This window comes from Euprymna scolopes, chromosome 22, assembly GCF_053919585.1.
Source record: "Euprymna scolopes isolate OS-2025 chromosome 22, ASM5391958v1, whole genome shotgun sequence".
Classification (NCBI taxonomy): Eukaryota; Metazoa; Mollusca; class Cephalopoda; order Sepiida; family Sepiolidae; genus Euprymna; species Euprymna scolopes.
Genome location: NC_136503.1, coordinates 48,560,059 through 48,584,070, shown reverse-complemented (window position 1 = coordinate 48,584,070; position 24,012 = coordinate 48,560,059). Strand labels below are relative to the sequence as shown.

Below are 24,012 nucleotides of genomic sequence, written 5' to 3'. Positions count from 1 at the left end.
ATATATATATATATATATATATATATATATATATATGAGTTCAAATTTTCATGAAAAAAAGGCCGTTTTCAAATTATAAATTGTTTTGGAAATTTACAGAACTGATTCTGGAATCTCCATCTGTACTAGAAACTAACTTCATAAGAACCTAAATTCTCTGAGCACCTATTCCTTACAAACACTTTACAATTATACATTTAGTGATCAATGAAGCTCAAAAACTTGGAAACTGTTGGCCTAGGCCATGTGTCTGATTCTATAGGCAAGAATGGTTAAATTGTGCAAGCTGAAGATGATGTTTTGAGTTCAATTCCACCCAAAGGCAACACAGCTACTTAACAAATCAATTAAAAATCTCACAGGGCTTGAAGAATGCAATGTTAATGGTGTACACCCAAGGCTCCCAATATTTGGGTTCCATGACGATTCCGGAGTTCAAAAATCAACCCGAAAAGGCTAGTGAGCAATACAGCTGAAAATCATAAAAAATATAAAAACATTTATCCTCGATCTTAATCTGCAAATTATTATTCTTAACTATATTAATAGTTAATGTTTTTAACTATATTAATAGTTAATGTGTTTAACTATATTAATAGTTAATGTGTTTAACTATATTAATAGTTAATGTCTAAAAAGAAAAAAAAATTAAAGAAAATTAAAAGAAAAAAATTCCATGCAAAAGATCCAAAATTCTAAGTTTTATGAGATTTTTTTGAAGGAGTAATTTTATAAATTAGAAAATGTGAATACTTTATTATTCAAAGTTGAACATACGATTGTTTTTTTTTATATGTTCATTAGAAGAGTTGAACTTTTATACAGAGATATTTCAAAACAATAAATTTCTCAAAGGGAAACACCATATGAATTATTAAAGGCTTATGCCTTATAACTTAAGATTATTTAGATAATAAATTATTAAATACCTTTACTTCATGCAGCCCTGGGTCTCTTATGATAATAAAATCTAAGCCTCTCTTATTAACACAAAAAAAATGGAATCATAGCTAAAAGTAGACAGAAGAGAAAGTATAAATATGACCAATTTGTAATGCCAAAAGATACCCCCACTTGCTCTTAACTTAGTTTTTTTTTTTTTTCTTCCTTCCTATCTAGTTTCCCAACAAAAAACTTATTTACTTTTTCTCACTATGTTCCTACCATTTATCATCACTCAGTCCCCCTCAAACACTTTCCTCCCCCTATCTCACCTATATTAATAATTTCTATAGATGATATATACAAATATAAATTATTTGAATTTTTCTATATCAATATCCAAACCCCCCTGGGAAAATGTTCATCTGTTTACTCCAATAGAAATATACTAACACTTTTGTTTAATAGTTAAACGTTCTTAGCAAAAGGCTAATTCCCTTCCTATTTTATCAGTGTATAACACTATTTCCTTTAAAGACTATTGTAGATACTTTCGTAGGTAAAGTTCTTTTAGTTCATTTTTTTTTTTTTAAATAATTTTGCAAAACAAAAAAAAAATAAATAAACTCGGTCTCAGCTTTCACAACGTTAAATTTCTAATTGTTGTGGATTTCATTATCATTTATTGTATCATTTTTCTTTTTGTAGATATGCATTTTATTAATTCTGGTATTAGATTTTTTGGAAACTATTCAATCAACAATTGAAAGCATCTCCATGAGGAGATGCATATTTTGGATTAAAATGGAATATCAAGCATATAATCCTGCATATAAGAATAAACTTTTACAACCTTTACTTCTATTTAAAAACTTTCTTTAAAATAGAGAAATTGGTTCTTCATTATTGTAGCAAAATTTGAAAACCAAAATATTGAATTTCAAATATATATATATATATATATATATATATATTTTTTTTTTTTTTTTTTTTTTACATTTTCACCCCAAACAAGGCAAATTGCCACTTTGATGTAGGGGGCTACTATCAGAGGTAACAACTACTGGGGTACTATGTAGGGATTTGGGCAGCAAGATGTCGGTTCACGTTACACTTGAACTTCTGCACGTCAATACTGTTGGGGAAGCAGGGACCTGGAATGGAATTCCAGAGTCTAGCGGTTCTGGGGGAAGAAACTATTGGAGTAAAGCCAATGGTATCTACTTAATCGTCATGTCGCAGTAATGAACATATCCAAAAATTACGAAAAAACGATAGGGTAGAAAATTAATTAAGGAAAATAAAAATTAAAAAAATTTAAAAACTGAAGAGTTTGAATCGTAACAAGAGGGAGGTAAATATCTTCTGAAAATCTTTGGCCAATTTAGCAAACTTAATTTTCACTAATTATCAAAAACTGTTTTTATTAATAATTTTCTACCTTACCGGTTTTCGTAATTCTTGGATATTTTAACTATTGCGACATAAATAAATACTATTGGTTTTACTTGAAATTCTATATTTCGAATTTCACTATTATAATGAAGAACCGAGGAATTATAGTTATCTCCTCTTGACTATGCAATTAGACTGATCTCAGATTGTCTCCCTTTATTTTATTTTCGTTCCATTTCATTAATGCCTATCGTTGTTTTTCCCTGTTTTTGTTCTGCCTTTTAAAAAAAGGTGACTTTCAATCAGTAGGCATCCGTTTGACATTCTGTTCTCCATAGCACTACATATTTTGCCATTTTCTGTCCATTAACATATCTAGTGCACGCTATAAAAAAAGATTTTCTTTTTACTTTGTATCATTATTTTTGTCATGATTTTCTCAAAATGATTTTATTTTTCTAAGTAGAATATTAATAATGCACAAAAAAAAAAAAAAAAAAAAAAAAAAATCAGTAAAAACTGATATCTGATCAGTGGGAAAAGGCAACTTCTTTTACTATAAAGTCTTTAGTAATTCATAATTTTTTTTTTTTTTATATATATACTTTGATGATAAATTTATTATTTCAAAATTCCTGCATATCATAGCTTAGAACTCTTACAATGAGCAACCAGTAGGCATCCATTTAACATTCTCTTCTCCATATAAATACATTTTTTGCCACGTTACCAAAATCTTTTTTTAAGTAAATATTTTTCTATCACGGTGAATACATCAAAATTACTTGATTTTACAAGTGGAATATCAATACTGCATGATTTAAAAAAAAAAAAAAAAAAAAAAAAAAAGAAAAAAGTGAAAATTCTAATGTCCACTCAATAGGAAAAGACAATTTCAAGAAACACAATCTGAGCATCGATCACCTTCTCAAAATCATCGACAGAGACAACAGGTAACTGTTATGTGACAAGAGAAAACAATTATGGAAAACTGCATCAAACTCAAAAACAGAACAATTAAGACTATTTTGCTGCAATTTATCTTTAGTAGCTCGCTTTGTTTTCGGACTGCGCAGACGACAAAGATAAATACTAGGGTTTTCATTGATGAGCAGGCCGAGATCACGACTTGAGAGCCCAAAATATTCATAATGAACATAATTGCTTTAAGCAGAACATTTGACCTCCACATCATGTTGCGGACGTGTGCACAAGCACAGTGCCATAGTAAGGGAAGAATCATCGAAATACTCAACTATGACAATCTTTTTTGAAAATATGTTATTTTTCCTTGTTGATTTTATCAGCAAAAATTTCACTATATAGTCAATAATTCCTAAGATGGTTTTCCTAATGATGAGAAATGTATTACTTTGAAATGTTCGGATATAAGTGCTCAGAACTTTTCCAATAAACATAAAATAAACAAATTTTAAACAATAATTTTGTTTGATTTTTATATATATTTTTTAAATTTATTTATGCTCTATTTGAAATTTTGAGCATCCACCAACATATTAGGATTTTCTTGGATCTGGAATCCTATCTCTTGTAATCCCTGAAATAATAATCATAAATACTTGGTATCGAAAGGCTAATCCTAAACCAATTGAAATCATTATGAATTTTTGAACACAGCTACTACCTATAAGGGATCTAAATGTGAGCTATATTTAGTTTTAGTTTAGTACAAGATTTAAAATAAAATGAACAGCTTCTTTGTAAAAATTCAGATACCTCTGATTTTTGTGAAATTTAACATTAATAAATATTCCTTGAATTTCAATATATTTAGAGTATTTAAAGGGTTTTTAGAGGCCATAATATAGATATAAACTCCCATTTTAAATGTATCCAATATGCATTCAAATGTATCCCATTTGCATTAAATTTGGTCTATAGTAATGAGACAGCTATTAAGCAAGATTTCCTTGAATTTCAAAATTTTCTTAAGACCTCTTAAATTTGAGACATTTTCTAGAATCATGTCAGAGATTTTTATCAAAATTAAAATAAGAATTCTAGATGTAAGATTTAGTATCGTTACATCTTCAGAAAAGTGGTGCAAAACTTGTTTAGTGAATTAATTTTATCTGTCTTGGGATGAGTATTTTTCTAATTTTCTCTTTTTTTTATGTATACAAATAAATGTTTTTTTTCTGTTGATGGGCAAACGTTTGCCACTTAAAAACACTTTAAAAAAAAAAAAAAAAAAAAAATTTTCTTCCTGTGATGGGTTAGAATTTAAATGAAATTCTTACCTCTTCAATTGTGGAAATACGAACGCCAGCAGCAATGGAGACAATCAGTTTGTCCTTTGTAATAAATGGTGACACTTCCTTGAGCAATGATTTCACAACATTTGGCTTGACAGCGATAATAATCACTTGTGTATTTTTCACAACTTCCTCATTTTTAGATGTTGTAGTCACCCCTAAAGACTTAAAAAAAAATAAAAAAATTTTTTTTTTAAATGTGAAAACAGCAACAACAAAAAAATTTATATACTATTAAAATGTGATGTTCTTGGGGTTTGTTTGTACACAAATAGCAACATGTGACTTTCCGACAAAAATGGTATAGGTAGAATACATATTAGTAAGTTGGTAGGTTTTACGATATCAATACCAAAGTTAGAATCTCACAAGTTAGGAATTTTTTTTTTTTTTAACCAGATCCGTGTCTTACAAATTCAAAAAAGTAGCATAACAAAACACATAACATATTTTTATAAACTAAGTTACTTTCCTTCTTTTTATCTAAGTGACTTTTTTTTTTTTAATTAACTAAGTGACTTTTTTGACTATGACAAATAGTCACAGTTAAAAAAAAAAAAAAAAAAAAAAAAAAAAGATGAACTGCAACTCATTTCATTCAACTAAGTGCCCAGTGACTATTTTTTATGCAGATTATCAAAGAAAAAAAGTCACTTAAAAACTAAATCACTTTTTTTCTTTGATAATCTGAAACAATTTAAAAAAAAATGTATTCAGCATTAAAATTGCTTAAAAATGATTTTTTCTCAAATTATTTTTGCTAATAAAACAATATCATCATAGTTATTGCAAATAATATAAAAATAAATATGCAAATAATAATTGGGTTATTTTGATAAAACAAAATTTAATTTTTTTTTTTTATTATAAACATGCAATTCTTTCTTTTATGTTACTTTAAGTGAGGTTACTATTTTCAATGAAAATTTATTTTTGAATATCGATATATTTTCAACTTAATGCACAAGATGTTTTGTATTTTTACACATAAAAATAGTCCTACCTTAAAGAAAAGACATTTCGATAATATGGTGGGCTTAATATAGGGGTTTTAAGTTGTTTTTTGAAAAAAAAAAAAAAAAAAAAAAAAAAAAACTCAAGTTTGTCCTATTATCAAATTGTGTTTCTCCTATTTTTACATACTCAAAATCTAATATTTTATTGATTTATTAAAAAGAAAAAATCCAGCTGGATGTCTACTCTGCTATGAATCATTATGAAGATTCAGTGTATTAGCTGTTAAAATAAGAATTATTTTAACAATCAAGTTGCACATTAATATCATTCTTATACATTTTTTTTTTTGTTTTGTTTTTCAAGAGATAATAGGATTTTTCACAATGTTTATGCTGGCTTATTCTAATAATTATTGCTTCCATTATGTTTAATTTTTATTTACCACAAGATGGCATGATAACATTTTTACTCTATTTTTACATTTTACTCAAAATCTTATATTTTATTGATTTATCATTAAAAAGAAAAAAAAATCTAGCTGGATCTTTATTGTGCTAGGAATCATTGTGAAGATTCGTGTGTTAGCTGTTAAAATAATTCTTATATTAATTTTTATTTACCACAATGTGTAAGGATTTTTCAGTCATTTGAAGACGGCATCTTTAGTTATACACTGAAATTTGGCTTCTGAACTAATAGCAAACAAAACCAACAAATTTTACGATTTTCAATAAACTTTGAATGGTCATAATCAGGACTATGACAAGAGAATATTCTTATTGTTTTGACTCTCGAGTATATATCTGACACAGTTAGATATGGTTAATCAATAGAGAACCACATCACTATCTAAAAACATAAGATGTTAACTGATATATACTCGAGAGTCAAAATAAAAAGAATATTCTCTTGTCATAGCCCCAATCATAATTCAGTAGCTAAGTGTACTACAAAAATATATTTCATATCATTGTTTATGTTTTGTAAAGATCTATTTGCCCACTTTTTTTTTTTTTTTTAAGCTATAATGAAAATGAAATTTTGCTTTGTCTAGATAAAGATGAAAAGCATTCAGAAATTTTTTATACTATTTTTTTAAATAAATTTTAAATGAATTTACCTGGATTAATTTATGATTTGGTGGATTTGGGTCACTGGCCCATATTTGAGCTGGCTGCAACAGTCCTGTAAAAAAGAAAGAAAATGAGCATGTTCAGAAGTGACAATATAATTTGATTTCCAAGAATTGATTTAGACATTGGTTGCTTAGTTTGAATTTGAGGCTGGTTCATCAATAGTCATTGTATTTTTTTAGGATTTTAAAAGTAAATAAGTAAAAATTTTAGATTTTTAAAAGTTTTATAATCATAGAACTGTTAAAATGCACATCAAAATCAAACAAAAGGAATAAATATTGGTATTAAAGCATCATTAAAACTTTTTAAGAACTTTGAATAAACAGACAAAACTGGTTTTTGAACACGTTAAGATGCAAATATTTTATTAAAAAAAAAAAAATTTTAAAAGAAAAAAATCATTCAAATTTCTTTTTCCTTTTAAAGTTGAAACATTTCTAGAAAAATGTTCCAACTTTAAAAATAGGCATCTCTTGTTTTTATGTTAATCACCTTTCATTCTTTTTAGTTCCTTACATCAAGTGGCTTCATGCTCAGTCTGGAGCTATTTCCACAAAACAAATTAAAATACAGAACATTGAATAAAATAAACATTGCCTTTCATATTTGAAATTCAAAACTCTTCATATTCGCTTTATTCAATGGCTAAAAAGATGAAGCGAAACAAAACCTTAAATGTCAAAAGGTTTAAAAGTTCAAGGGAGATTTCATATACTCCAGACCAAAATCAAATTAATACGATGTCTGACTAGATACTATTAAAACCAAAGAGATTAGGTAGAGCTGCCAATTAGTGGAAGAGGGTGTAAAATGTTTTTGACTCCTAATGGGGGTAGAGATTTATTTGCTGCCCACCTCAGTAAAATGTGGCACAAGGCCGGAAAGTGGGAAACCAGCAGGCTCCCCTAAAGGAGGGGCACTCCTGCAATTGTAAAAATTGCCTGAGTAACTCCGTCGGCATTCCCCGGTAGGGGTGACTCAGGCAGTAAGTGATAAACTTACTCCACCGGAAAGCCCAGTGGCAAGGCCTGGGAGGGTGGACCTCCTAGGTATTACCCAGGTGGCGTACCTCAGTCCCACAGGTGCTGGGCCAGTTCCCGGCCCCTCACCTGTTGGGCTGAGTGTCAAGAACGGATCCTTGACGAGTACTTCTACCTTGTCTCCCTGCAGCCAAAGCCGCTAGGAGACCTTCCCCATCAGAGGACTAATGGAGGTATGTGACGAATGAATTCGCTAATCATTTTTATAACCACCAGCTGTGCTAAACAACCAATGAAAACCTTCCAAAGTTACTATAAAAACTGTCGAATTTTGGATTCAATCAGTTCGCCGTTAACTATGTCACAGACCGCATTTGATTCTTGGCCACTATCTTGGTTATTGCTAATTACTGATCTGAACTACGCCGCCATCTTGGTTCAACATAATGTCTCAACACTTAAAAGGTTTTCTTTGATGGATTGGAATCTATATCCGAATTGTAGCAGGTAAAATTTCTGGGATATCTAAGGATTCGAAAACTACACAAAGTGATACAATCTCCAACAGAGAATCCTAACGACCCCGAATTTCTCGAAAAGAACGCGACTGTTTTTGCAGAACTGATTCAATGCTTAGACGATAGAAGTCTGTCTCTGATTATAAGAGACGCATTGGATGATGGACAGAAAGCACTGAACATATTAAGAGAACATTTATCAAAAGGGAAACCGAAAATTATATCTCTATATACAGAACTTACGTCTCTGAAACGTAACGAGGATGAAACTATTACCAACTACATTATAAGGGTAGAAACAACCGCCAATGCCTTAAAACTAAGGTGAAATAAAAAGCGATAGCTTGTTGATATCAATGATCCTCAAGGGACTTCCAGCCAATTTTAAACCATTTTACAACTGATATAACGCAAAAAGACAAACCCATAAATTTCAGTGAATTTAAAGTGGCATTGTGTAGTTACGAAGAGACGAATCAGATGATCGTGGACAATAATAACTCCAGCAATATTATGAAGTTCAAAAATGCTTCTCGAAAACAGACACCATCAGATTACGCACCTCACCGCAACATGTTCCCCAAAAGTAATTTTCCCAAGAAAAAGAATAAAATTATCTGCTTTAATTGTGGACGATCCAACCACAAAAGTTTCCAATGTCTAAAACTTAGAGGGGAGGGGATTTTATCTACCCCCTACATGTGTGATGCACTTATATCTGCTTAAGAGAGCCCAGAGAGAATCCTCCAATTCGTTTCTTTGGTGAAATGCATTGATTTGCGGGACATTTACTCTAAACATGTATGGCACAATTGCATTGAAACGACAGTTCTCATAAAGATCAACAAAGTTAAGCAACGTTAAGCCTGCTCAAGTACCAAATGGGTGACCATTTGCAAATATATGTTGCGTGTAGAAGAGCACATTCCTTTAAAAATAGATAAATAACATTGTCAAAAAAAATCAGTGATGCGGAGTGGGATAAATAAGCGACTGAGGACTGTCAGTGTATTTAATATTCCCAAGAAACAACCTACCCAGGATACAAGCCGCATTACGATGAAGACAGAGTGGATGACCTGAAGGACCTTTTTGAGTAGATCAATCTGAATCAAATTCTCAAATTCCTGATAAGTTATCAGAAACCCATGTTGTTGATAAAGAAACAACAGCATTGTTTTAAAAAAGAAAACACTAGGTCTTTTGTTTATAAAGTTTTTATATTTTATGGTTTTGTAGCCAAACATCTTCAGTTTAAGGGTGGATATAGAGGATGCTGAGGAAGTTAGTGTCAGAGGCTGAGAAGACTGGATTTGTCCTTTTTCTTTTTGTCTTCTAATACCTATGTTGTGCTTTCACCATCTATTTTTATGAATAAGATTTTGGGGGGATTTTTTTTTTTTTTTTTTAATGGAATTTTTTTTTTAATAATTTATTTTTATTGTTATTCACTCCAAACAAGGCAGTCCCACTTAGATGTAAAAGGGGTTACTATTTGGGGCCAAATTTACAGGGGCACTATGTAGGGTGTTGAGCTGCAAGATGCCTGCTCACTATACTTAAACTTCTGCATGTCAGTATAGTGAGGAAAGCAAGAGTCCAGAAAGGAATTCTAAAGTCTAGCAGTTCAAGGAAAGAAACTATTAGAGTAGGTTTTCTGGCATCTAGGGCTCTCTAGTGTAGGGGTGAGATTTTGCTGCTCGTTAGGTTAATTGGGGGTATTTAGATTGAGGAAATACAAGTGCTTTAAGATCATTGGAGCACATTCCATTAAAATACTTTTAAAACAGACACAGGAATGCCACATTTAGGTGATGGGACAGAGGTTGGAGTTAGGTTGATAGTGCAATATCTATTAGGTTGGAGGCTCTTTTTTTGGATCCTATCTATGAGTGAGAGACTAGTGGTAGATGCACCAGCCCATATGTGACAACAATACTCTAAGCATAGGTGAATGGTGACTTTGTAGAGATATAGGATACTCTCAGGTGGGAGTAATTTTCTAGCACAGTAGATAGAGTCCACCTTCTTCACAGAAACCTTGACAATGTCCTTAATGTATTCGTTCCAATTCATGTTGCCTGCGAATGTTAAGCTGAGGAGTTTCAACAAAGAGCTTCAAGTAGTGTATTATAGTCAGGACAACCATTGGTTGAGAAGATTTCTTGTAATTGTTAAAGGAAAGAAGTTTAGTCTTGGCAGCATTAAATGTTATCCATTTACGTCCTCATTCCACTACACATTCGAAGTTTTCCTTAAAGGTTTCAGTCATTGCCTTAGATATATGTTCATTTATTTTCCCCTTGTGCCTGTTATAAAGTGTGGTGTCATCAGCAAATATACCCATCTCTGGGACAATCTTATCAAGGAGATCATTTATATATATTTATAAATATCAAGAACAATAAAGGTCTCAGGATCGACCCTTATGGCACACCTGCATTTATATTACGTTGTTTTGACATATGACCATCAATGACAACCTAGATTTTTCTCATCTAAGAAGGATTTGATTATATTAAGTATTCGTCCAGTAATACTATATGATTTAATTTTCATGAGAAGACTTTAAACCAGATCCTGTCAAACACCTTAGATATATCTAGGGCTACTGGCTTAGCCTCTTCTGTCTTATCCAGTGTGTGGTATATATATATATTCAGAGATTATAGGCAATAGAACAAGCTTGCCTAAATCCATACTATCTGTCGTAAAAAAGTTTAGTATTTACGAGGTGGTAGACTAGTGCTGGATTGATTAAGAATTTAAAGATTTTGGCAAAGAGAAGAAAGAGGTTAATGAGGGTGATAATTGAATGGGTCAGTTCTTTCACCATAATTCTTAAAAACTGGTACCATGGAAGCAATTTTCCAGCAATCGAGAAAGCAAGATTTGGTAAAGCATTTGTTGAAAAGTTTGGAGAGAACCGGGGCAATCTCAGGGGAGTATTTTTTTAAATGTTATAGCTGTTAAATGTTATAAATCAGATGTCTCAATCTTTTTATGATACCACAAACATGGGAGGGGGGGGTGATTTTCAGATCATGGAATGTGGTTTCTGTTCCCAAAAGAAAATTTGGGAGGGAGTGGTTTGTTGCCGAGAAAAAGTTTAACAGAGATTAAGTGATATATAATATAGATTATTGGATATAACGGATATGAAAGGAGACGTGAATTTGGGATGGTGAACAAAGGGAGATGAAGAAGGTAGTGAAGATGTGTCATGATATCAGTATTTGAGGGAAGGGGGAATCATTTTAGGATTCTTGTTTTGGGGGAGGAGGAAATTTAAAAAAAAAAATAAATAAATAATTTATCAAATCAAAACAGCAAATTTTATAAATTCAGAGAAAGTCATATGATTGGCTTAAAATGATTTTATTAATTCAGGTGAGTGAATGCATTGAGCCATATGTACAGAAATGAGTTTAAGAATTTTCCTTTTGGGCACCAAACAATAACCTTGGTCGCTACAGTTGTTCATGTTGATCGTAGCTGATAGGTGTATTTGGCTACATAGCATTTATGGGCAAATAATAATACCAGTGTTACATAACTATCTCTTGACGGAAGGACCCCGCCACTTCAGAAAAGCAGTCGAAGAATAGGGGCCAAAACTGTAAAGAGGTTCCTATTGATTGTGTGTAGTGGTTGATCTCGTAGCAGAGTTGTCTGCTGCAAAGTACAAAAGGATTTCGTCATTCAAATTCTATTTTATTTTAATTACAGGATTCATTTGAAAATTTAGCATCAAAACATAAATGGCAAAAAAAAAAAAAAAAAAAAATTTTTTTTCAAATGCTGAATTTTTTTAATTTGTTTTTAGTAAAAAGATGTGTTCCATATTAAAATCTCAAAAAAAAAAAAAAAAAAAAAAAAAAAAAAAAAAGCACACAGAAGAAAATTATTGATATTGTCAAGATAATTTCACAGACTGAGTTTCACTTGTGACTTTTTTTATGCTAATGCCAATTTAATTTGCAACAGTTACACAATTAAGATCTATTTCCCCCACATTGATCAAAGCTAACTGCCTTTCTGGACTTCCCAGCCAAAAGGCCAGATGGTGTTTTTGCTTCGATTAGTTTCGCTTAAATTATACGAGAAAGACAAGCAAACACTGGAAATCAGGGATTAGAGACAACATCCGTTCTTGAATCGGAGATATTATAATCTAGGAAGTACAAGTTCTCCAAAATAGTAACCTTGTTGAGCCTTTTATATATATACTAGCCTGGGTACCCGGTGTTGCCTGGGTGTTTGGAGGTCTGTGAGTTGGGGGGGGGGGTCAGTTTTGCTTTTTTATACCGAAAAGTCAAAGACACACGCGTGGGCCAATAAATATGGTGAAAATCACGTGTAAAAGTTGCCCAAATTAAAGATACATGCTGAGCCGTTTCTTAAATCTTGGATATTATCTCGGTAGCATATAAAAAGTTATCAGAATGAGCGAGCAAGCCGAGAAGCAGCTGGAAAAAAGCCTTTGCCGGACATACAAAAAAAAAAAAAAAATGAACACGCACACAAACACATTTTTGCTTATATATATATATATATATATATATATATATATAGACTAGCGGGGTACCCGGCGTTTCCCGGGTGTTTAGAGATGTGTGTGTTGGTGGTGGTGGGTGGTAAATCAAAACAAGATAATAAATGTTGTTTGGTTATGGAATTTATTATATATAATCTCACATTCTGAAAATCCTATCATAAGTTACTTGCTTGGTTAGCATTGCTGGATGGCATTGTCCTTTCAAGTTAAAACTCCTACTTGTGAGACATCGGCTTGGGGTTATTAGCTTGTTTGATGACCGCGTCCCTTGTAGAGACAAAGTAGGTTCATTTCAGTTGGATTTCGGCGCGGTTTGCTTGATCTGTGTTGGTTAATAGAAATTCTTGCGCGCAGGGCGTTTGCTCAGTTGGAAGATTACTTACCTCGAAGTGATAACTTGATAACTAAGAGAGCAGAGGAAGTGAGAATGGTTAAAATTAAATGATTAAAAAGTTAAGTGAAGGAGTTGACACAGGTCAAACATCATCCCATACCTAACTTTGGCTGCAAGCTAGTTTCTGTGTATTTGTTTGTTTCCCCAAGATGTTAGAGGATAACCAGCTCCCCATAAAAAGGGGAGTGTTCAAATGAATAGCAATTGTGTGATGACAGGTTTTCCCCACATTGATCAAAGCTCATTGCTTTCTGGGCGTCCCTGGCACGAGTACCAGGTAGACACATTTGCTCCGGATTCAGTTTTGCTTTTTTATACGGAAAAACCAAACAAACACGTGAGAGTAAGAAATAGTGCAAAAATAGCTTGTAAAAGTCGCTCAAATAAAAGATAGAGATGACCTCCTTTTGTAAATCAGAGATATTATAATCTAGGGAGTATATAAAAAGTTGTAAGACATAGTACGCCTCTCCTCCGAAAACACACACACACACATTTTTGCTTTTATATAATAGATGGTTTAATGGAATGACAGAATAGACCAAAACTATCAGTTCACAATACTTGCATGTAATTACTCTTCGGAATACAAGATCGTAAAAAAAATCAACTTACACTAATATGGATGGCTTCCCTTACTAATAATCTAAAAACAATGTTACTTATAAATATTGTGATATTTACTTAACTTCCTTGTAAAAGTAAACAAAGAATACATTTCTCAAACGTAAAATAGACAGCAAAAAAATTCTCACATTACGTTATAGAGTATTGACAGATTTCAATCCAAATTTATTTGTTTTCTATTCTTTTTTAAATGTACCTGCCAGAATACGGACTTTTTCTTTTTTTTTTAATTTTTTACTGCACAGGATTTTCAAACTACATCTAATTTTTATATTTTTTGTTTATTAATTTGTTAGGTAAAAGTACAGAATGGTTGAAAAACTTCATGTTAAGAATGGGTTTCTAAATAATAACATTATTTCATCACAGTCCGTATTCAACATGATTACCTTCTGTTTTCTTTGTTCAATAAATATCTTTATCCTCGTAAGAACAGTTCTAAAATCTATTTTCAATAAATATTTTTTATGCTTACCATGAATTCATATATATAAAAAATAAAAAAATTAAAAAAAATTAAAAAAAATTAAAAAATTTTTAAAAAATGCAATATTAGGTTTGAAAACAAAAAAATCTCATTAATATATACTACCATCTGTTGAATTGCAACAAAACAAAAAAGCATTCTAGAAAATAATCTAAATAAATTAAAATAATTCAAATTTCATCCTTCCAAAATATTCAGTTTTAATCATAGAATTTTGAGTAAATGTTTTTTTTTTCTAATTATTAGACATTATTCAGTTATTCATATTTTACCCTTCTGATCTATCTTTAGAAAAACAATACCTATAAACAGTTTTTTAAAGCACATACAAAATTATGACATCACTAATTCCCAATGGCAAGCAATGGAAGTCCCTACTGACCACTTCATAAAAATGAATACACATTTCATTCAAAAAGAATGAATATTTTTTAGTTAGCATTCGCTTACATTACTCTAGGCAAAGTCAGGAAACAAGTCCTGCTAGTTGTTTATAAATTGGACTTGTTTTGCTTGGGAATTTTTGTTTTCCTTCATTAAGCCATGGTCATAAACTCGTTAGAAATAGACAGAGGCTACTAAGCTAATTAGGAAATGCATAAAACTTAGGAATATCATATGTTAGATAATACAGAACACCAAAAATGTGACAGCAATACATGTTTATTCACACAATTCTGAGGCAGCAAGATATTTCTATAAAATTGAGTGTTGTGAGACTGAAACTTACCTGCGTCATGGACTCTTCCAGTACTATGCGAGATAACAGTCCTACGGAGGCAGTATCATAATACTGTAGAATGAGCAGGAGTACTAGCGTGCAGCGCATACGACTACCCATATTGGACAGCACCGGATAGTAAGCTCCACTTACCCTTTATCCTATCCTTGTAACCTTTTGCTAATATATCTTTCTTACACTTAATCTATGTTTCGTGTTTTCCTTCCATGGACTCAACGTTGGTTCTAAAACAAAAATTTCTATATCAAGAAACGTTGGTTTTATTTGCCTTCTACATTTTGGTATGATTTTTTTTTAATTATTTATTTTTGAATATTTTTACAAATTTATTTTACTTATTTATTCACATACTTTTTATTTTGATTACTTTGTCATTTATTTCATATTTGCTCATGCTCACTTCCTACAGGTATAACAATATTTTCATCCTTAAATAATAAATGGCTTTTATTGTTGAACTAGCTGGCCACCCAGCATTGCCCGGTCACTTAAATATGATATTTTAATTTATGCAATTACGTATGTATTATTATAGAATCAATCCTTTATTATATTATGAGGAATTATTTGCTTGGTGGACTAATTCGTAAAAATTAAATTAAAAAGTTTTAAAATAAAAAATGATAATAATGAAAATGCAGTTCATCAAATTTTGTCTGTGTTTAAAATATGCCATCAGTTGATATTTGGTCTTGACATTCTTAAAGTTTTTTTTCTCTTATAAATAAAGAGAAACTTTTACAGGTGAATATTTTACGGTACACCAGTCGGTGCAACAAAATATTTTCCTGTAAAAATCGTTCTTTTTTTTTTATCTATAAAGAGAAGAAAAACTATTTTTAAGATCATATTTTTTCGATTTTCAATACTTAGAGGAATTTCTGTACAAAACATATGTAAGAACACTGCGAAACATAAATTACCTTTGTGCATAATTTGCAAAAATTAGGCTCAGCTGTTTTGGAAGCTACGAGTAAAGAACTTACACACAAAGTGACTTTTATATAATAGTAGAGATATTGGGTCCAGTGTATCAGAAATGGCATCTGGTAGAAATAAACTCTACTTGACACAGACATTCATATAGCTGGAAGAAACAAAACGCAGTTGATTGACATGGAAATAACTCTCTGGAAAATAACAGGTGTTTCTACATCGAATCAACAGATATTTTAAAGTCAATTACAAAAAAAGTATGACTACATCAGTGGAAAAGGCAAGAATTAATATTTACAGGTGGATTATGAGTATCCAAAATCATTATATAAACTAACCCAAACCGAGATGGAGAGAATCAATTATAGAGTTTTTGAGATCAACTTTTGTCAATTACTGTGTTTCCTCCACAACTCTCACTCACTGATTGCCATCAAGCAATAAAGATATACCATCATTCTTTAAAGCAGAACAGAAACACATTACAATGATAAGATAATTTTATCAAATGAAAAGATTATGTATTTATTTTCTATCTTATCTTACTTTGTTTTTATATTTACACTCAACTGATAAAGCATTTGTGTTTTTCCCAAAGGGTTGACCTCTTTTCTGACTTAAAGGGGGGGGGAAGGTAAAGCAATTACTATAAATAACATTTCAAAGAATATTTAACTGGCAATGTAAGTAAAATGCATTTACTGAAATAACTTTCAAATTTTATTGTTTAACCCCTCAATGAACAACCAACATTTTCAATGAATTAATAAGAATACCTCCATGCCCTGAACCCCATACTACCATTCTCCAATTTCTATTAATTTCAAGTTATAAATAAATTTTCCTTTCTATGGGTGTCAATCATAAATGCAGATCGCTCACAATATTGTTTTACACATTATGATCAAATTGAAACATACTTAAACACTGAAGGTAATGTCACCACTGAAGAGACTACCTGTGAACCCAATAGTTCAGCCAAATCCTCATTTATAGTTCTTATCTACATCCTCAGTTATGGTCCTGGATTTTGGGAATGAGGATTGATAATTCGTATTACTTGGATTATTCGGACTACTGTTTTCATTTTGAAAAGATGAGAACAATAGTCCAAATAATTCAAATAACAAGACCTTCAGTTGTTCACAAACATGCTTGCACCATCCAGCCAAAGAAATAAAGATTATGTCATGAATAACTTCTCCCTTAGAGCAATGAGTTATGTGTCCAAACTATTGAAGATGCCACTGCAGCAAGACAGATGACAAAGACTTTAGAATGAAGGAACAGAGTAAAAGTGGGTACTCTCAATGTATGACCAAAGTAGTCCAGCGGGTTCAGATCAGGAGAGGGGAGGTGGGCAGTGAGAGAAGGGTACAAAGTTATAGTACTCTTTCTGAAGCCAAACCTTGGTCTCTTCAGACTTGTGAGCCAGTGCCACACCCCAGGGTCTGCCAGTGGCAACCTTATTGCACCAGGGATCACTGCAGTCTTTAGCATATCCAGGTACATTTTGGTATTGACTTTCAAGCTGACTTTGAAGATGCGAGGTGGCATGATGTGGCCCTCACTTGAAACACACTAAAGACCATAACTGTTTTCATCACCCTGGAAACGACTGTTATTCGTGCCAATCCAATGATGCATTCTGAGGGTGCTGGCAATGGTCCTGTTATCATAAGTTGGATCGGTAGAGAGCACGAGTTGTACAGTGGCGCATCTCCGCTCTCACATGTTGAATATTGTGTTACTTTCAGACATAAAAGGCTCGCTATCGCTCTTGGGATTTGTACACAACTGGCCAACTAGTAGATATACACACACTAGCAGATGTACCTGGCATTGCCCGGTACTAAACGTAACTTTAAATTCCTTAAAAAAAAAAAAAAAAAAAAACAAAGAAACTGAGACATTTGTAATGCGAGTATTACGTTTTTCTAAACAATTTATTTCGAGCTGAGATCGAAACCAAAATCTAAAGACAGTGAGTCAAGTATGATAGCAATTAGACCAGCCTGACATGATCTTTAAATAGTGTTTTCAAACCTACTTATTGACATAAGGAAGCTGTCATGTGAATGATTCATGCATGCACAGTCGTGAAACCATTGACAAACATAAAAATGCAATGACCCTCAAGTACCAAGTTTTCAATTTTAACCTCTTAACAGCCCTTTTTTCCGGATGAAAACTGGTTAAAAAGTTTTCTACATGTCTGAATACTCTATATACCAAATTTCAAGTCTGTAAATAAAAAATTTGTTGAGTATATAGGTTGAGAGTTGTCCTCACACACACTTTTATAGATGGTAGCTTCCTTCAGTCTTGACAGACTATGGATACCCACTGTAAGGGTGCCTACGCATGGAATTTTTGTGACTAGAGTTGCACAATCTTCAACAACACCATTCCCGAGTTGGCATTGTTAAATACAAGTGGAAGTTCAGAACAACTAGAAACAATGCCAAGATAAATGGAGAGCACATACATCACCTAGAATTCCCAAATGGTCACCCATCTGGCACTAGTTAGGCTCTATGTTGCTTAACTTCAGTGATCTGACAAGAATCTGTGCGTCAATGTGATTATGCCGTATTTTATAGATCTATACACACTCATATATACACACACACACACACACACACACACACACACACACACACACACACACACACACACACACACACCTCGAGTGTTTTATTTAATTTCATAGTCCAGATAAGAATCTGGACTTTGCACCTTCAAAATAAATCGGTTAATAGATTGACTCCTGAAAAATTGTCATATCTGAGTGCATAAAGAAAATCAAGATTTAACTAAAAACGGTTTCTATGGAAACAATACTAAATCCTTCGTCAAAGGTTTTCAGAATTATCTGCTAAGTGGAAAGTGAAGGATTGTCTTGTTGTTGAATGACTTTCTCAAGTAGGACAATTTGTTTTTGCATTTCTTTTAGGGAACCACTCACTAGTTAATAAATATTTCTAAAATGTTTTACAGGCCTCGTGTTTAAAATTGAAGAGTATTGCTCGCATTCAATTACAACAAATATAAGGGCAATAATTCTGCTAAAAACCTAATTTGATTAACTACCTTAAAAATAAACTGAAATGTCTATAGTCAGAAAAGAACAAAGGGGACAGGTGTCCGATTCAATTGAGTTAATTAAGTCTTTATGAGAGGTCCAATAATTCTAGCCATCGGCCAATAACATTAGGAACCCATAGGATTACCACCCACCGATGCCTCCCGCTCTTTTTGTTTTCGCCTTCCTTCATATTTCTATATTGTTAATGACCCTATTTCTAAATCTAGAACAGATCAGATTAATTTCAGATGGCTCTCAATTAGATTAGTCTACATAATTTTTTTTTTATTATTATTATTATTATTATTATTATAACTAGCAGGCTGGCCGGTGTTGTCCGGGGAATCTATTTTCATTTTTACCTCACCCCCATTCTACATGACGTCACAACATATATTATACATGCTATGATGTCATTGAACAAGCAGACAGGAATACGGATTTATTATAAATAGATTAGCCTATCAATATGATAAATCTCTTACCCATCTATCCTACCACCTAAATTCAATAACACAGGCCGAAACATTTATTACATTCCCTTTCCTATCATCTGCTTATAGAAAAAATTCATGCTAAAAGCCCTTTATAAATAATATTTGCCTTAAAGTACATTAACGATTATCCCATCCTATTTTTCCCCCAGCCATTTTCTAGATCTAATTTTGTGAGAATGTTAGATTGTTACCCCATCCTCTTATTTCATATATCTTCCTTAATCTTATAGTTCGCTCCTTGAATCCTACCTATACTTACCTCATAGATGTCCTTTTTCCTCTAAGTTTTTTTTTTTTTATGTTTAATATATGCTCTATTAACAAATTTAATAATCATCGAGCTTCTGATTTTAAAAAAGATTGGCATACATAAAGAATAGAAAATATATGCAAAAGCATACATTTTCACATGGTGTCACTACAATTTTTAAAAATAAATGTTAAAAAAAAAAAAAAAAAAAAAAAAAAAAAAAATGCCTTGTATTGGTGCTATTTGGAATCATCGGACTATTGTTCTCATCTTGAGTGTCATTTTCACAACAAAAATCAATTGTAAAAGTGATATCCTCCTGAAAGTTAGTTCTATTCTCAGTGTGGATGACTGAAAAAAAAAAAAAAAATTGCAAATTACTTAAGACTTCTATCTAGTCATGGCTGATGTAACAAGAGCATGCTACCCACGTGAAGTAAATAAAGGTTCCGTTCATAATTCCGTCCAAATTCCCCAAGTTCAACAGAAACATTCCCGAGTACAAAAACATACACCTAATAAAGCTTAGTAGTTATAACGACAAAAACATTGTGAACATATGACACTCAAGATAAGAGTAGTCCGATCAATCCAAATAATACCAATAATCAATCCTCATCTAAAAAATTCAGAAATGTAACGCCTTGTATTGGCTTCCTAACTTACATATTCTAATTTAAATTTACACAACGTTTACATCGAGAAAAAAAAAATTATTTTACACAAGCCATATGCAATCCTCCTGATTAGAACATTTGAAAAAAAAAAATCACCATTTAAGATGACACAGACTTTGTTTTTCTAGTGATGCCATGTCACAAGAAAGGAAAAAGAAAAACATGAACCGATTCCATACCGGATGATGACGTACATCGTTGAAACTAAGTTAAATTTAAATTTTTAAATAAATGTTTAGTTTAAAAATCTACATTGTATTGGCTTCTTAACTAAATTCATGTTAAGTTGAGAAATGTTCACGAATAGAGCTTCTTCACAAGCGATTCTCGTCTATGGTACTTATTGCTGCGAAACTGTTTCTCCACAGATTACAATTCTGTTGTTTTCAAGGACAAATATATAAATACTTACTTTTAAAAAAATTTTTAATTCACCCCAAACAAGGTACATTGGCACTGTGAGATAAGGTACTAGTGTGAATTAGGAGCATTCTAAGTGGGGAGTTGTGCAAGGAGACGTTTGTTCCACTCATTCACTCTTTGAATATTTTACACACTCATCTACACAATCATTTATGATTACTACATTACCACCTTACATCATTAACCTTTATCCTCGAGTGGCCTTTGGACCCTGATAAGTGGTGACACCCAAGTAAAAAACAAAAAATATCTGATCAACTCCATTACACAATGATTACATCAGGGAGAAAAAAAAAAAAAAAAATGTAAGTTACAAATTAGTTTGGTAAGTTTGTTGTCTTTCACATGTTCTGCAAGCACATGTGCAGTAGCGGTAAAGACTACAATGACACGGTGCAAGAAAAGCAGGAAGTCAAGTAGACATGCTTTATAATAAGAAAAATGTTTTAAATTTTTAATTTTTTACCAGCACCCCGCCCCTCCGTATAATCTGTTTCACTCGTTTGAATATTTCACACACATCTGCCCCAACCCCTTTACATCTTAAACATCATCGTAGATGCTGACTAGTGCACAAGCAGGAACAGCTGTAACTGGTTCATGATACTAAATATGTTAGACTCCAAAGTGAATCTCATGATCGCAAATAATCAAAAATGTGCCAAAGTTAACTGCAGGACAAAACTCAAGAGCTTGACATCGCTCAGAGCATTCTTTGGTGTTTTGACAGAATTCAGAATCAACTTCGAAATCTAGTGAGATGATCTCTACTATTCCTTATTACCTCTTTATTTCAAAAAGAAACGTTACTAGTCTCCCTCTATCATTATTTCCATGCTCAACAGAGCTCAAATCTCTGATGCCTCTTTGTAGGAGTTGTCTTCTACCAGAACACCATTTTTCTTTGCCAATGTGTCTGGTGAAATTTTCACAAATAAAGCTTCTTCACAAGGGATTCCTGTCTATGGAAATCATCATTGCAGGACTGTTTCTCTACAAATTACAACTTTGTTGTCTTCAAGGACAAATATGTGCCTCTTTCTCTCCAACAACGTTATGCGAGTGATGTCACTAGATTAGTACATTCTGGATCTTGGTTGGCTGCTGGTTACAGGCTGTTTCTTTGATGAGGATCCTGGTTGAGGAGAGGATCTGGTTGGACAGGTTGCTACTCTTCCCATGTTGCTTTTGATAGAGTGTACAATCCGTTGAGCCCTGGTCTCTCAAGTTGGCATTATAGGAAAGTAGAGGTCATTTCAAGCCAAAAGAAGAAAATAAGTCTATAACTGAGCTTGTTGTGTTAAAAAAAAAAAAAACTGATCATTCAAAAGTTTTCGATTCAAGATGCAAATGCTCGGGGGACTGGCAGCTTCTATTAGTCAAGTTGGGGCGGGTGCTCAATCCTAAATCTGGGGGCTTGTCTCTTCAGTGTGAATTAAGTGGCTTGGAGTTGAGTGAGACTTAAGTCTCAAGTTTTTTTCTCTGAATGGTTTGAGTTCCCCGCTGATCAGAGTGTCCCGAGGCTTTTTTTTGCCTTTCATTATATTGAGAATCAGGTGGGCTTGACTCCGCCTCCTGATCCACAGAATTTTATTTCCCATTTCTCAGTAAACCAATCTGAGGCAATTTTTTTTTTGTAATTCTCAAACTCCCGGAAAAAATTTCCTCTTCCTCAAATCTGCATCTCTGCTACTCTGTTGCCTTCACCCTCTATTAGCTCTACCTTTCACCATCACTCACATGAGAGCGTCCCTCCTCTTGTGCTTCATTTGCATAATCAAGGGTTTTCCCAAATGACATTTTGTATAAGTAAAGAAATAAATAAATCGATCATCTAAAAGATTTACAAGTTTCTTTCTCTCCAAGGCCTGAAAAACAATGACGACTTGAATTAGTATCAGCTATCTTGTTTTTTCCTATCCAAAGAAACCCATGAACTTCAATCTGTATTTCGGGTGACCCCCAAACAAATTTGACCACCCCCAAGGAATTAGGTTAACTGTTTTTCTTAAAGAGAGATAGAACTTGTCGAATTGCCAAAAGGTGCCCTTTCTGAGCTTTTTGGAGACATTTTCCAATCCAAGACGCTAGCTTTTTCAGCTGGTGTGTTTTTTATAAAAGGCTGTTGGGTGTCATCCCAATTATTAGAGAAGAAAACAGATTTCTTCTTTATCAATTTATCATATTTAGAAATAATTGTGCATGTATTAAATCAATATAACATTTCTTAACAATGCTCTTTCGTTACATCAACGACACTGTCAAAAATATATAAACACTTTTAAACCTTAATTCATCCCAAACAAGGTACAAAGCCAGGTAAGGGGCTAATGTGAATTAAGAGCCCCACCTACAGGAGCATCCTAAGTGGGGAGTTGTGCAGCAAAATGTTTGTTCATGATACATTTGAATTGCAAATGGTGGCTGCGTAGAGATATTGGATGCTGATGGATGTGAGAAGATTTCTACTACGATTGCAGCAGCTCAGTAATGTCTTTATTTGTTCCAATATATGTTATCTATGTTAAGCCTGGAGGATTGAATGATGATGTCTCGGGTAGGATGTTATTAGCCATGGTAATTAGTGATTGAAAATGTTTTTTTATAATCGCTAAAGAAAAAAAAAGCTTTGTTTTAGTAAACATTTATGTCTCCATTCAACTACAAACTAGGAGAGAAAGGAAGAATAGAAGCCCAAGAGGGGAAGCATTAAAAAGGAAGGATGCATTGGAAGAAGAGAGAGTGAGACAGAGGGGGAAAGGGAAGTATTGGAAGGAGAGAGAGAGAGACAGAGGGGGAAAGGGAAGTATTGGAAGGAGAGAGAGAGAGACAGAGGGGGAAAGGGAAGTATTGGAAGGAGAGAGAGAGAGAGAGACAGAGGGGGAAAGGGAAGCATTGGAAGGAGAGAGAGAGAGAGAGAGACAGAGGGGGAAGGGAAGCATTGGAAGGAGAGAGAGAGAGACAGAGGGGAAAGGGAAGCATTGGAAGGAGAGAGAGAGAGACAGAGGGGAAAGGGAAGCATTGGAAGGAGAGAGAGAGAGAGACAGAGGGGAAAGGGAAGCATTGGAAGGAGAGAGAGAGAGAGAGAGAGGGGGGGGAAAGGGAAGTATTGGAAAGAGAGAGAGAGAGAGACAGAGGGGAAAGGGAAGTATTGGAAGGAGAGAGAGAGAGAGAGACAAAGGGGAAAGG

The 24,012-nt window shown here is 32.9% G+C and overlaps 1 protein-coding gene across 1 annotated transcript in view; it reads right to left on the bottom strand.

Moving 5' to 3' along the window:
- Positions 1 to 24,012, bottom strand: part of LOC145243433 (uncharacterized) — a 58,851-nt gene that overhangs the window by 7,276 nt on the left and 27,563 nt on the right. The window contains exons 2-3 of the mRNA XM_080106321.1: positions 6,631 to 6,695; positions 4,539 to 4,718 (exon numbers count right to left, since the gene is read on the bottom strand). Coding sequence (XP_079962447.1) covers positions 4,539 to 4,718; positions 6,631 to 6,695 — 245 coding nt within the window. The remainder of the gene's footprint in view (positions 1 to 4,538; positions 4,719 to 6,630; positions 6,696 to 24,012) is intronic.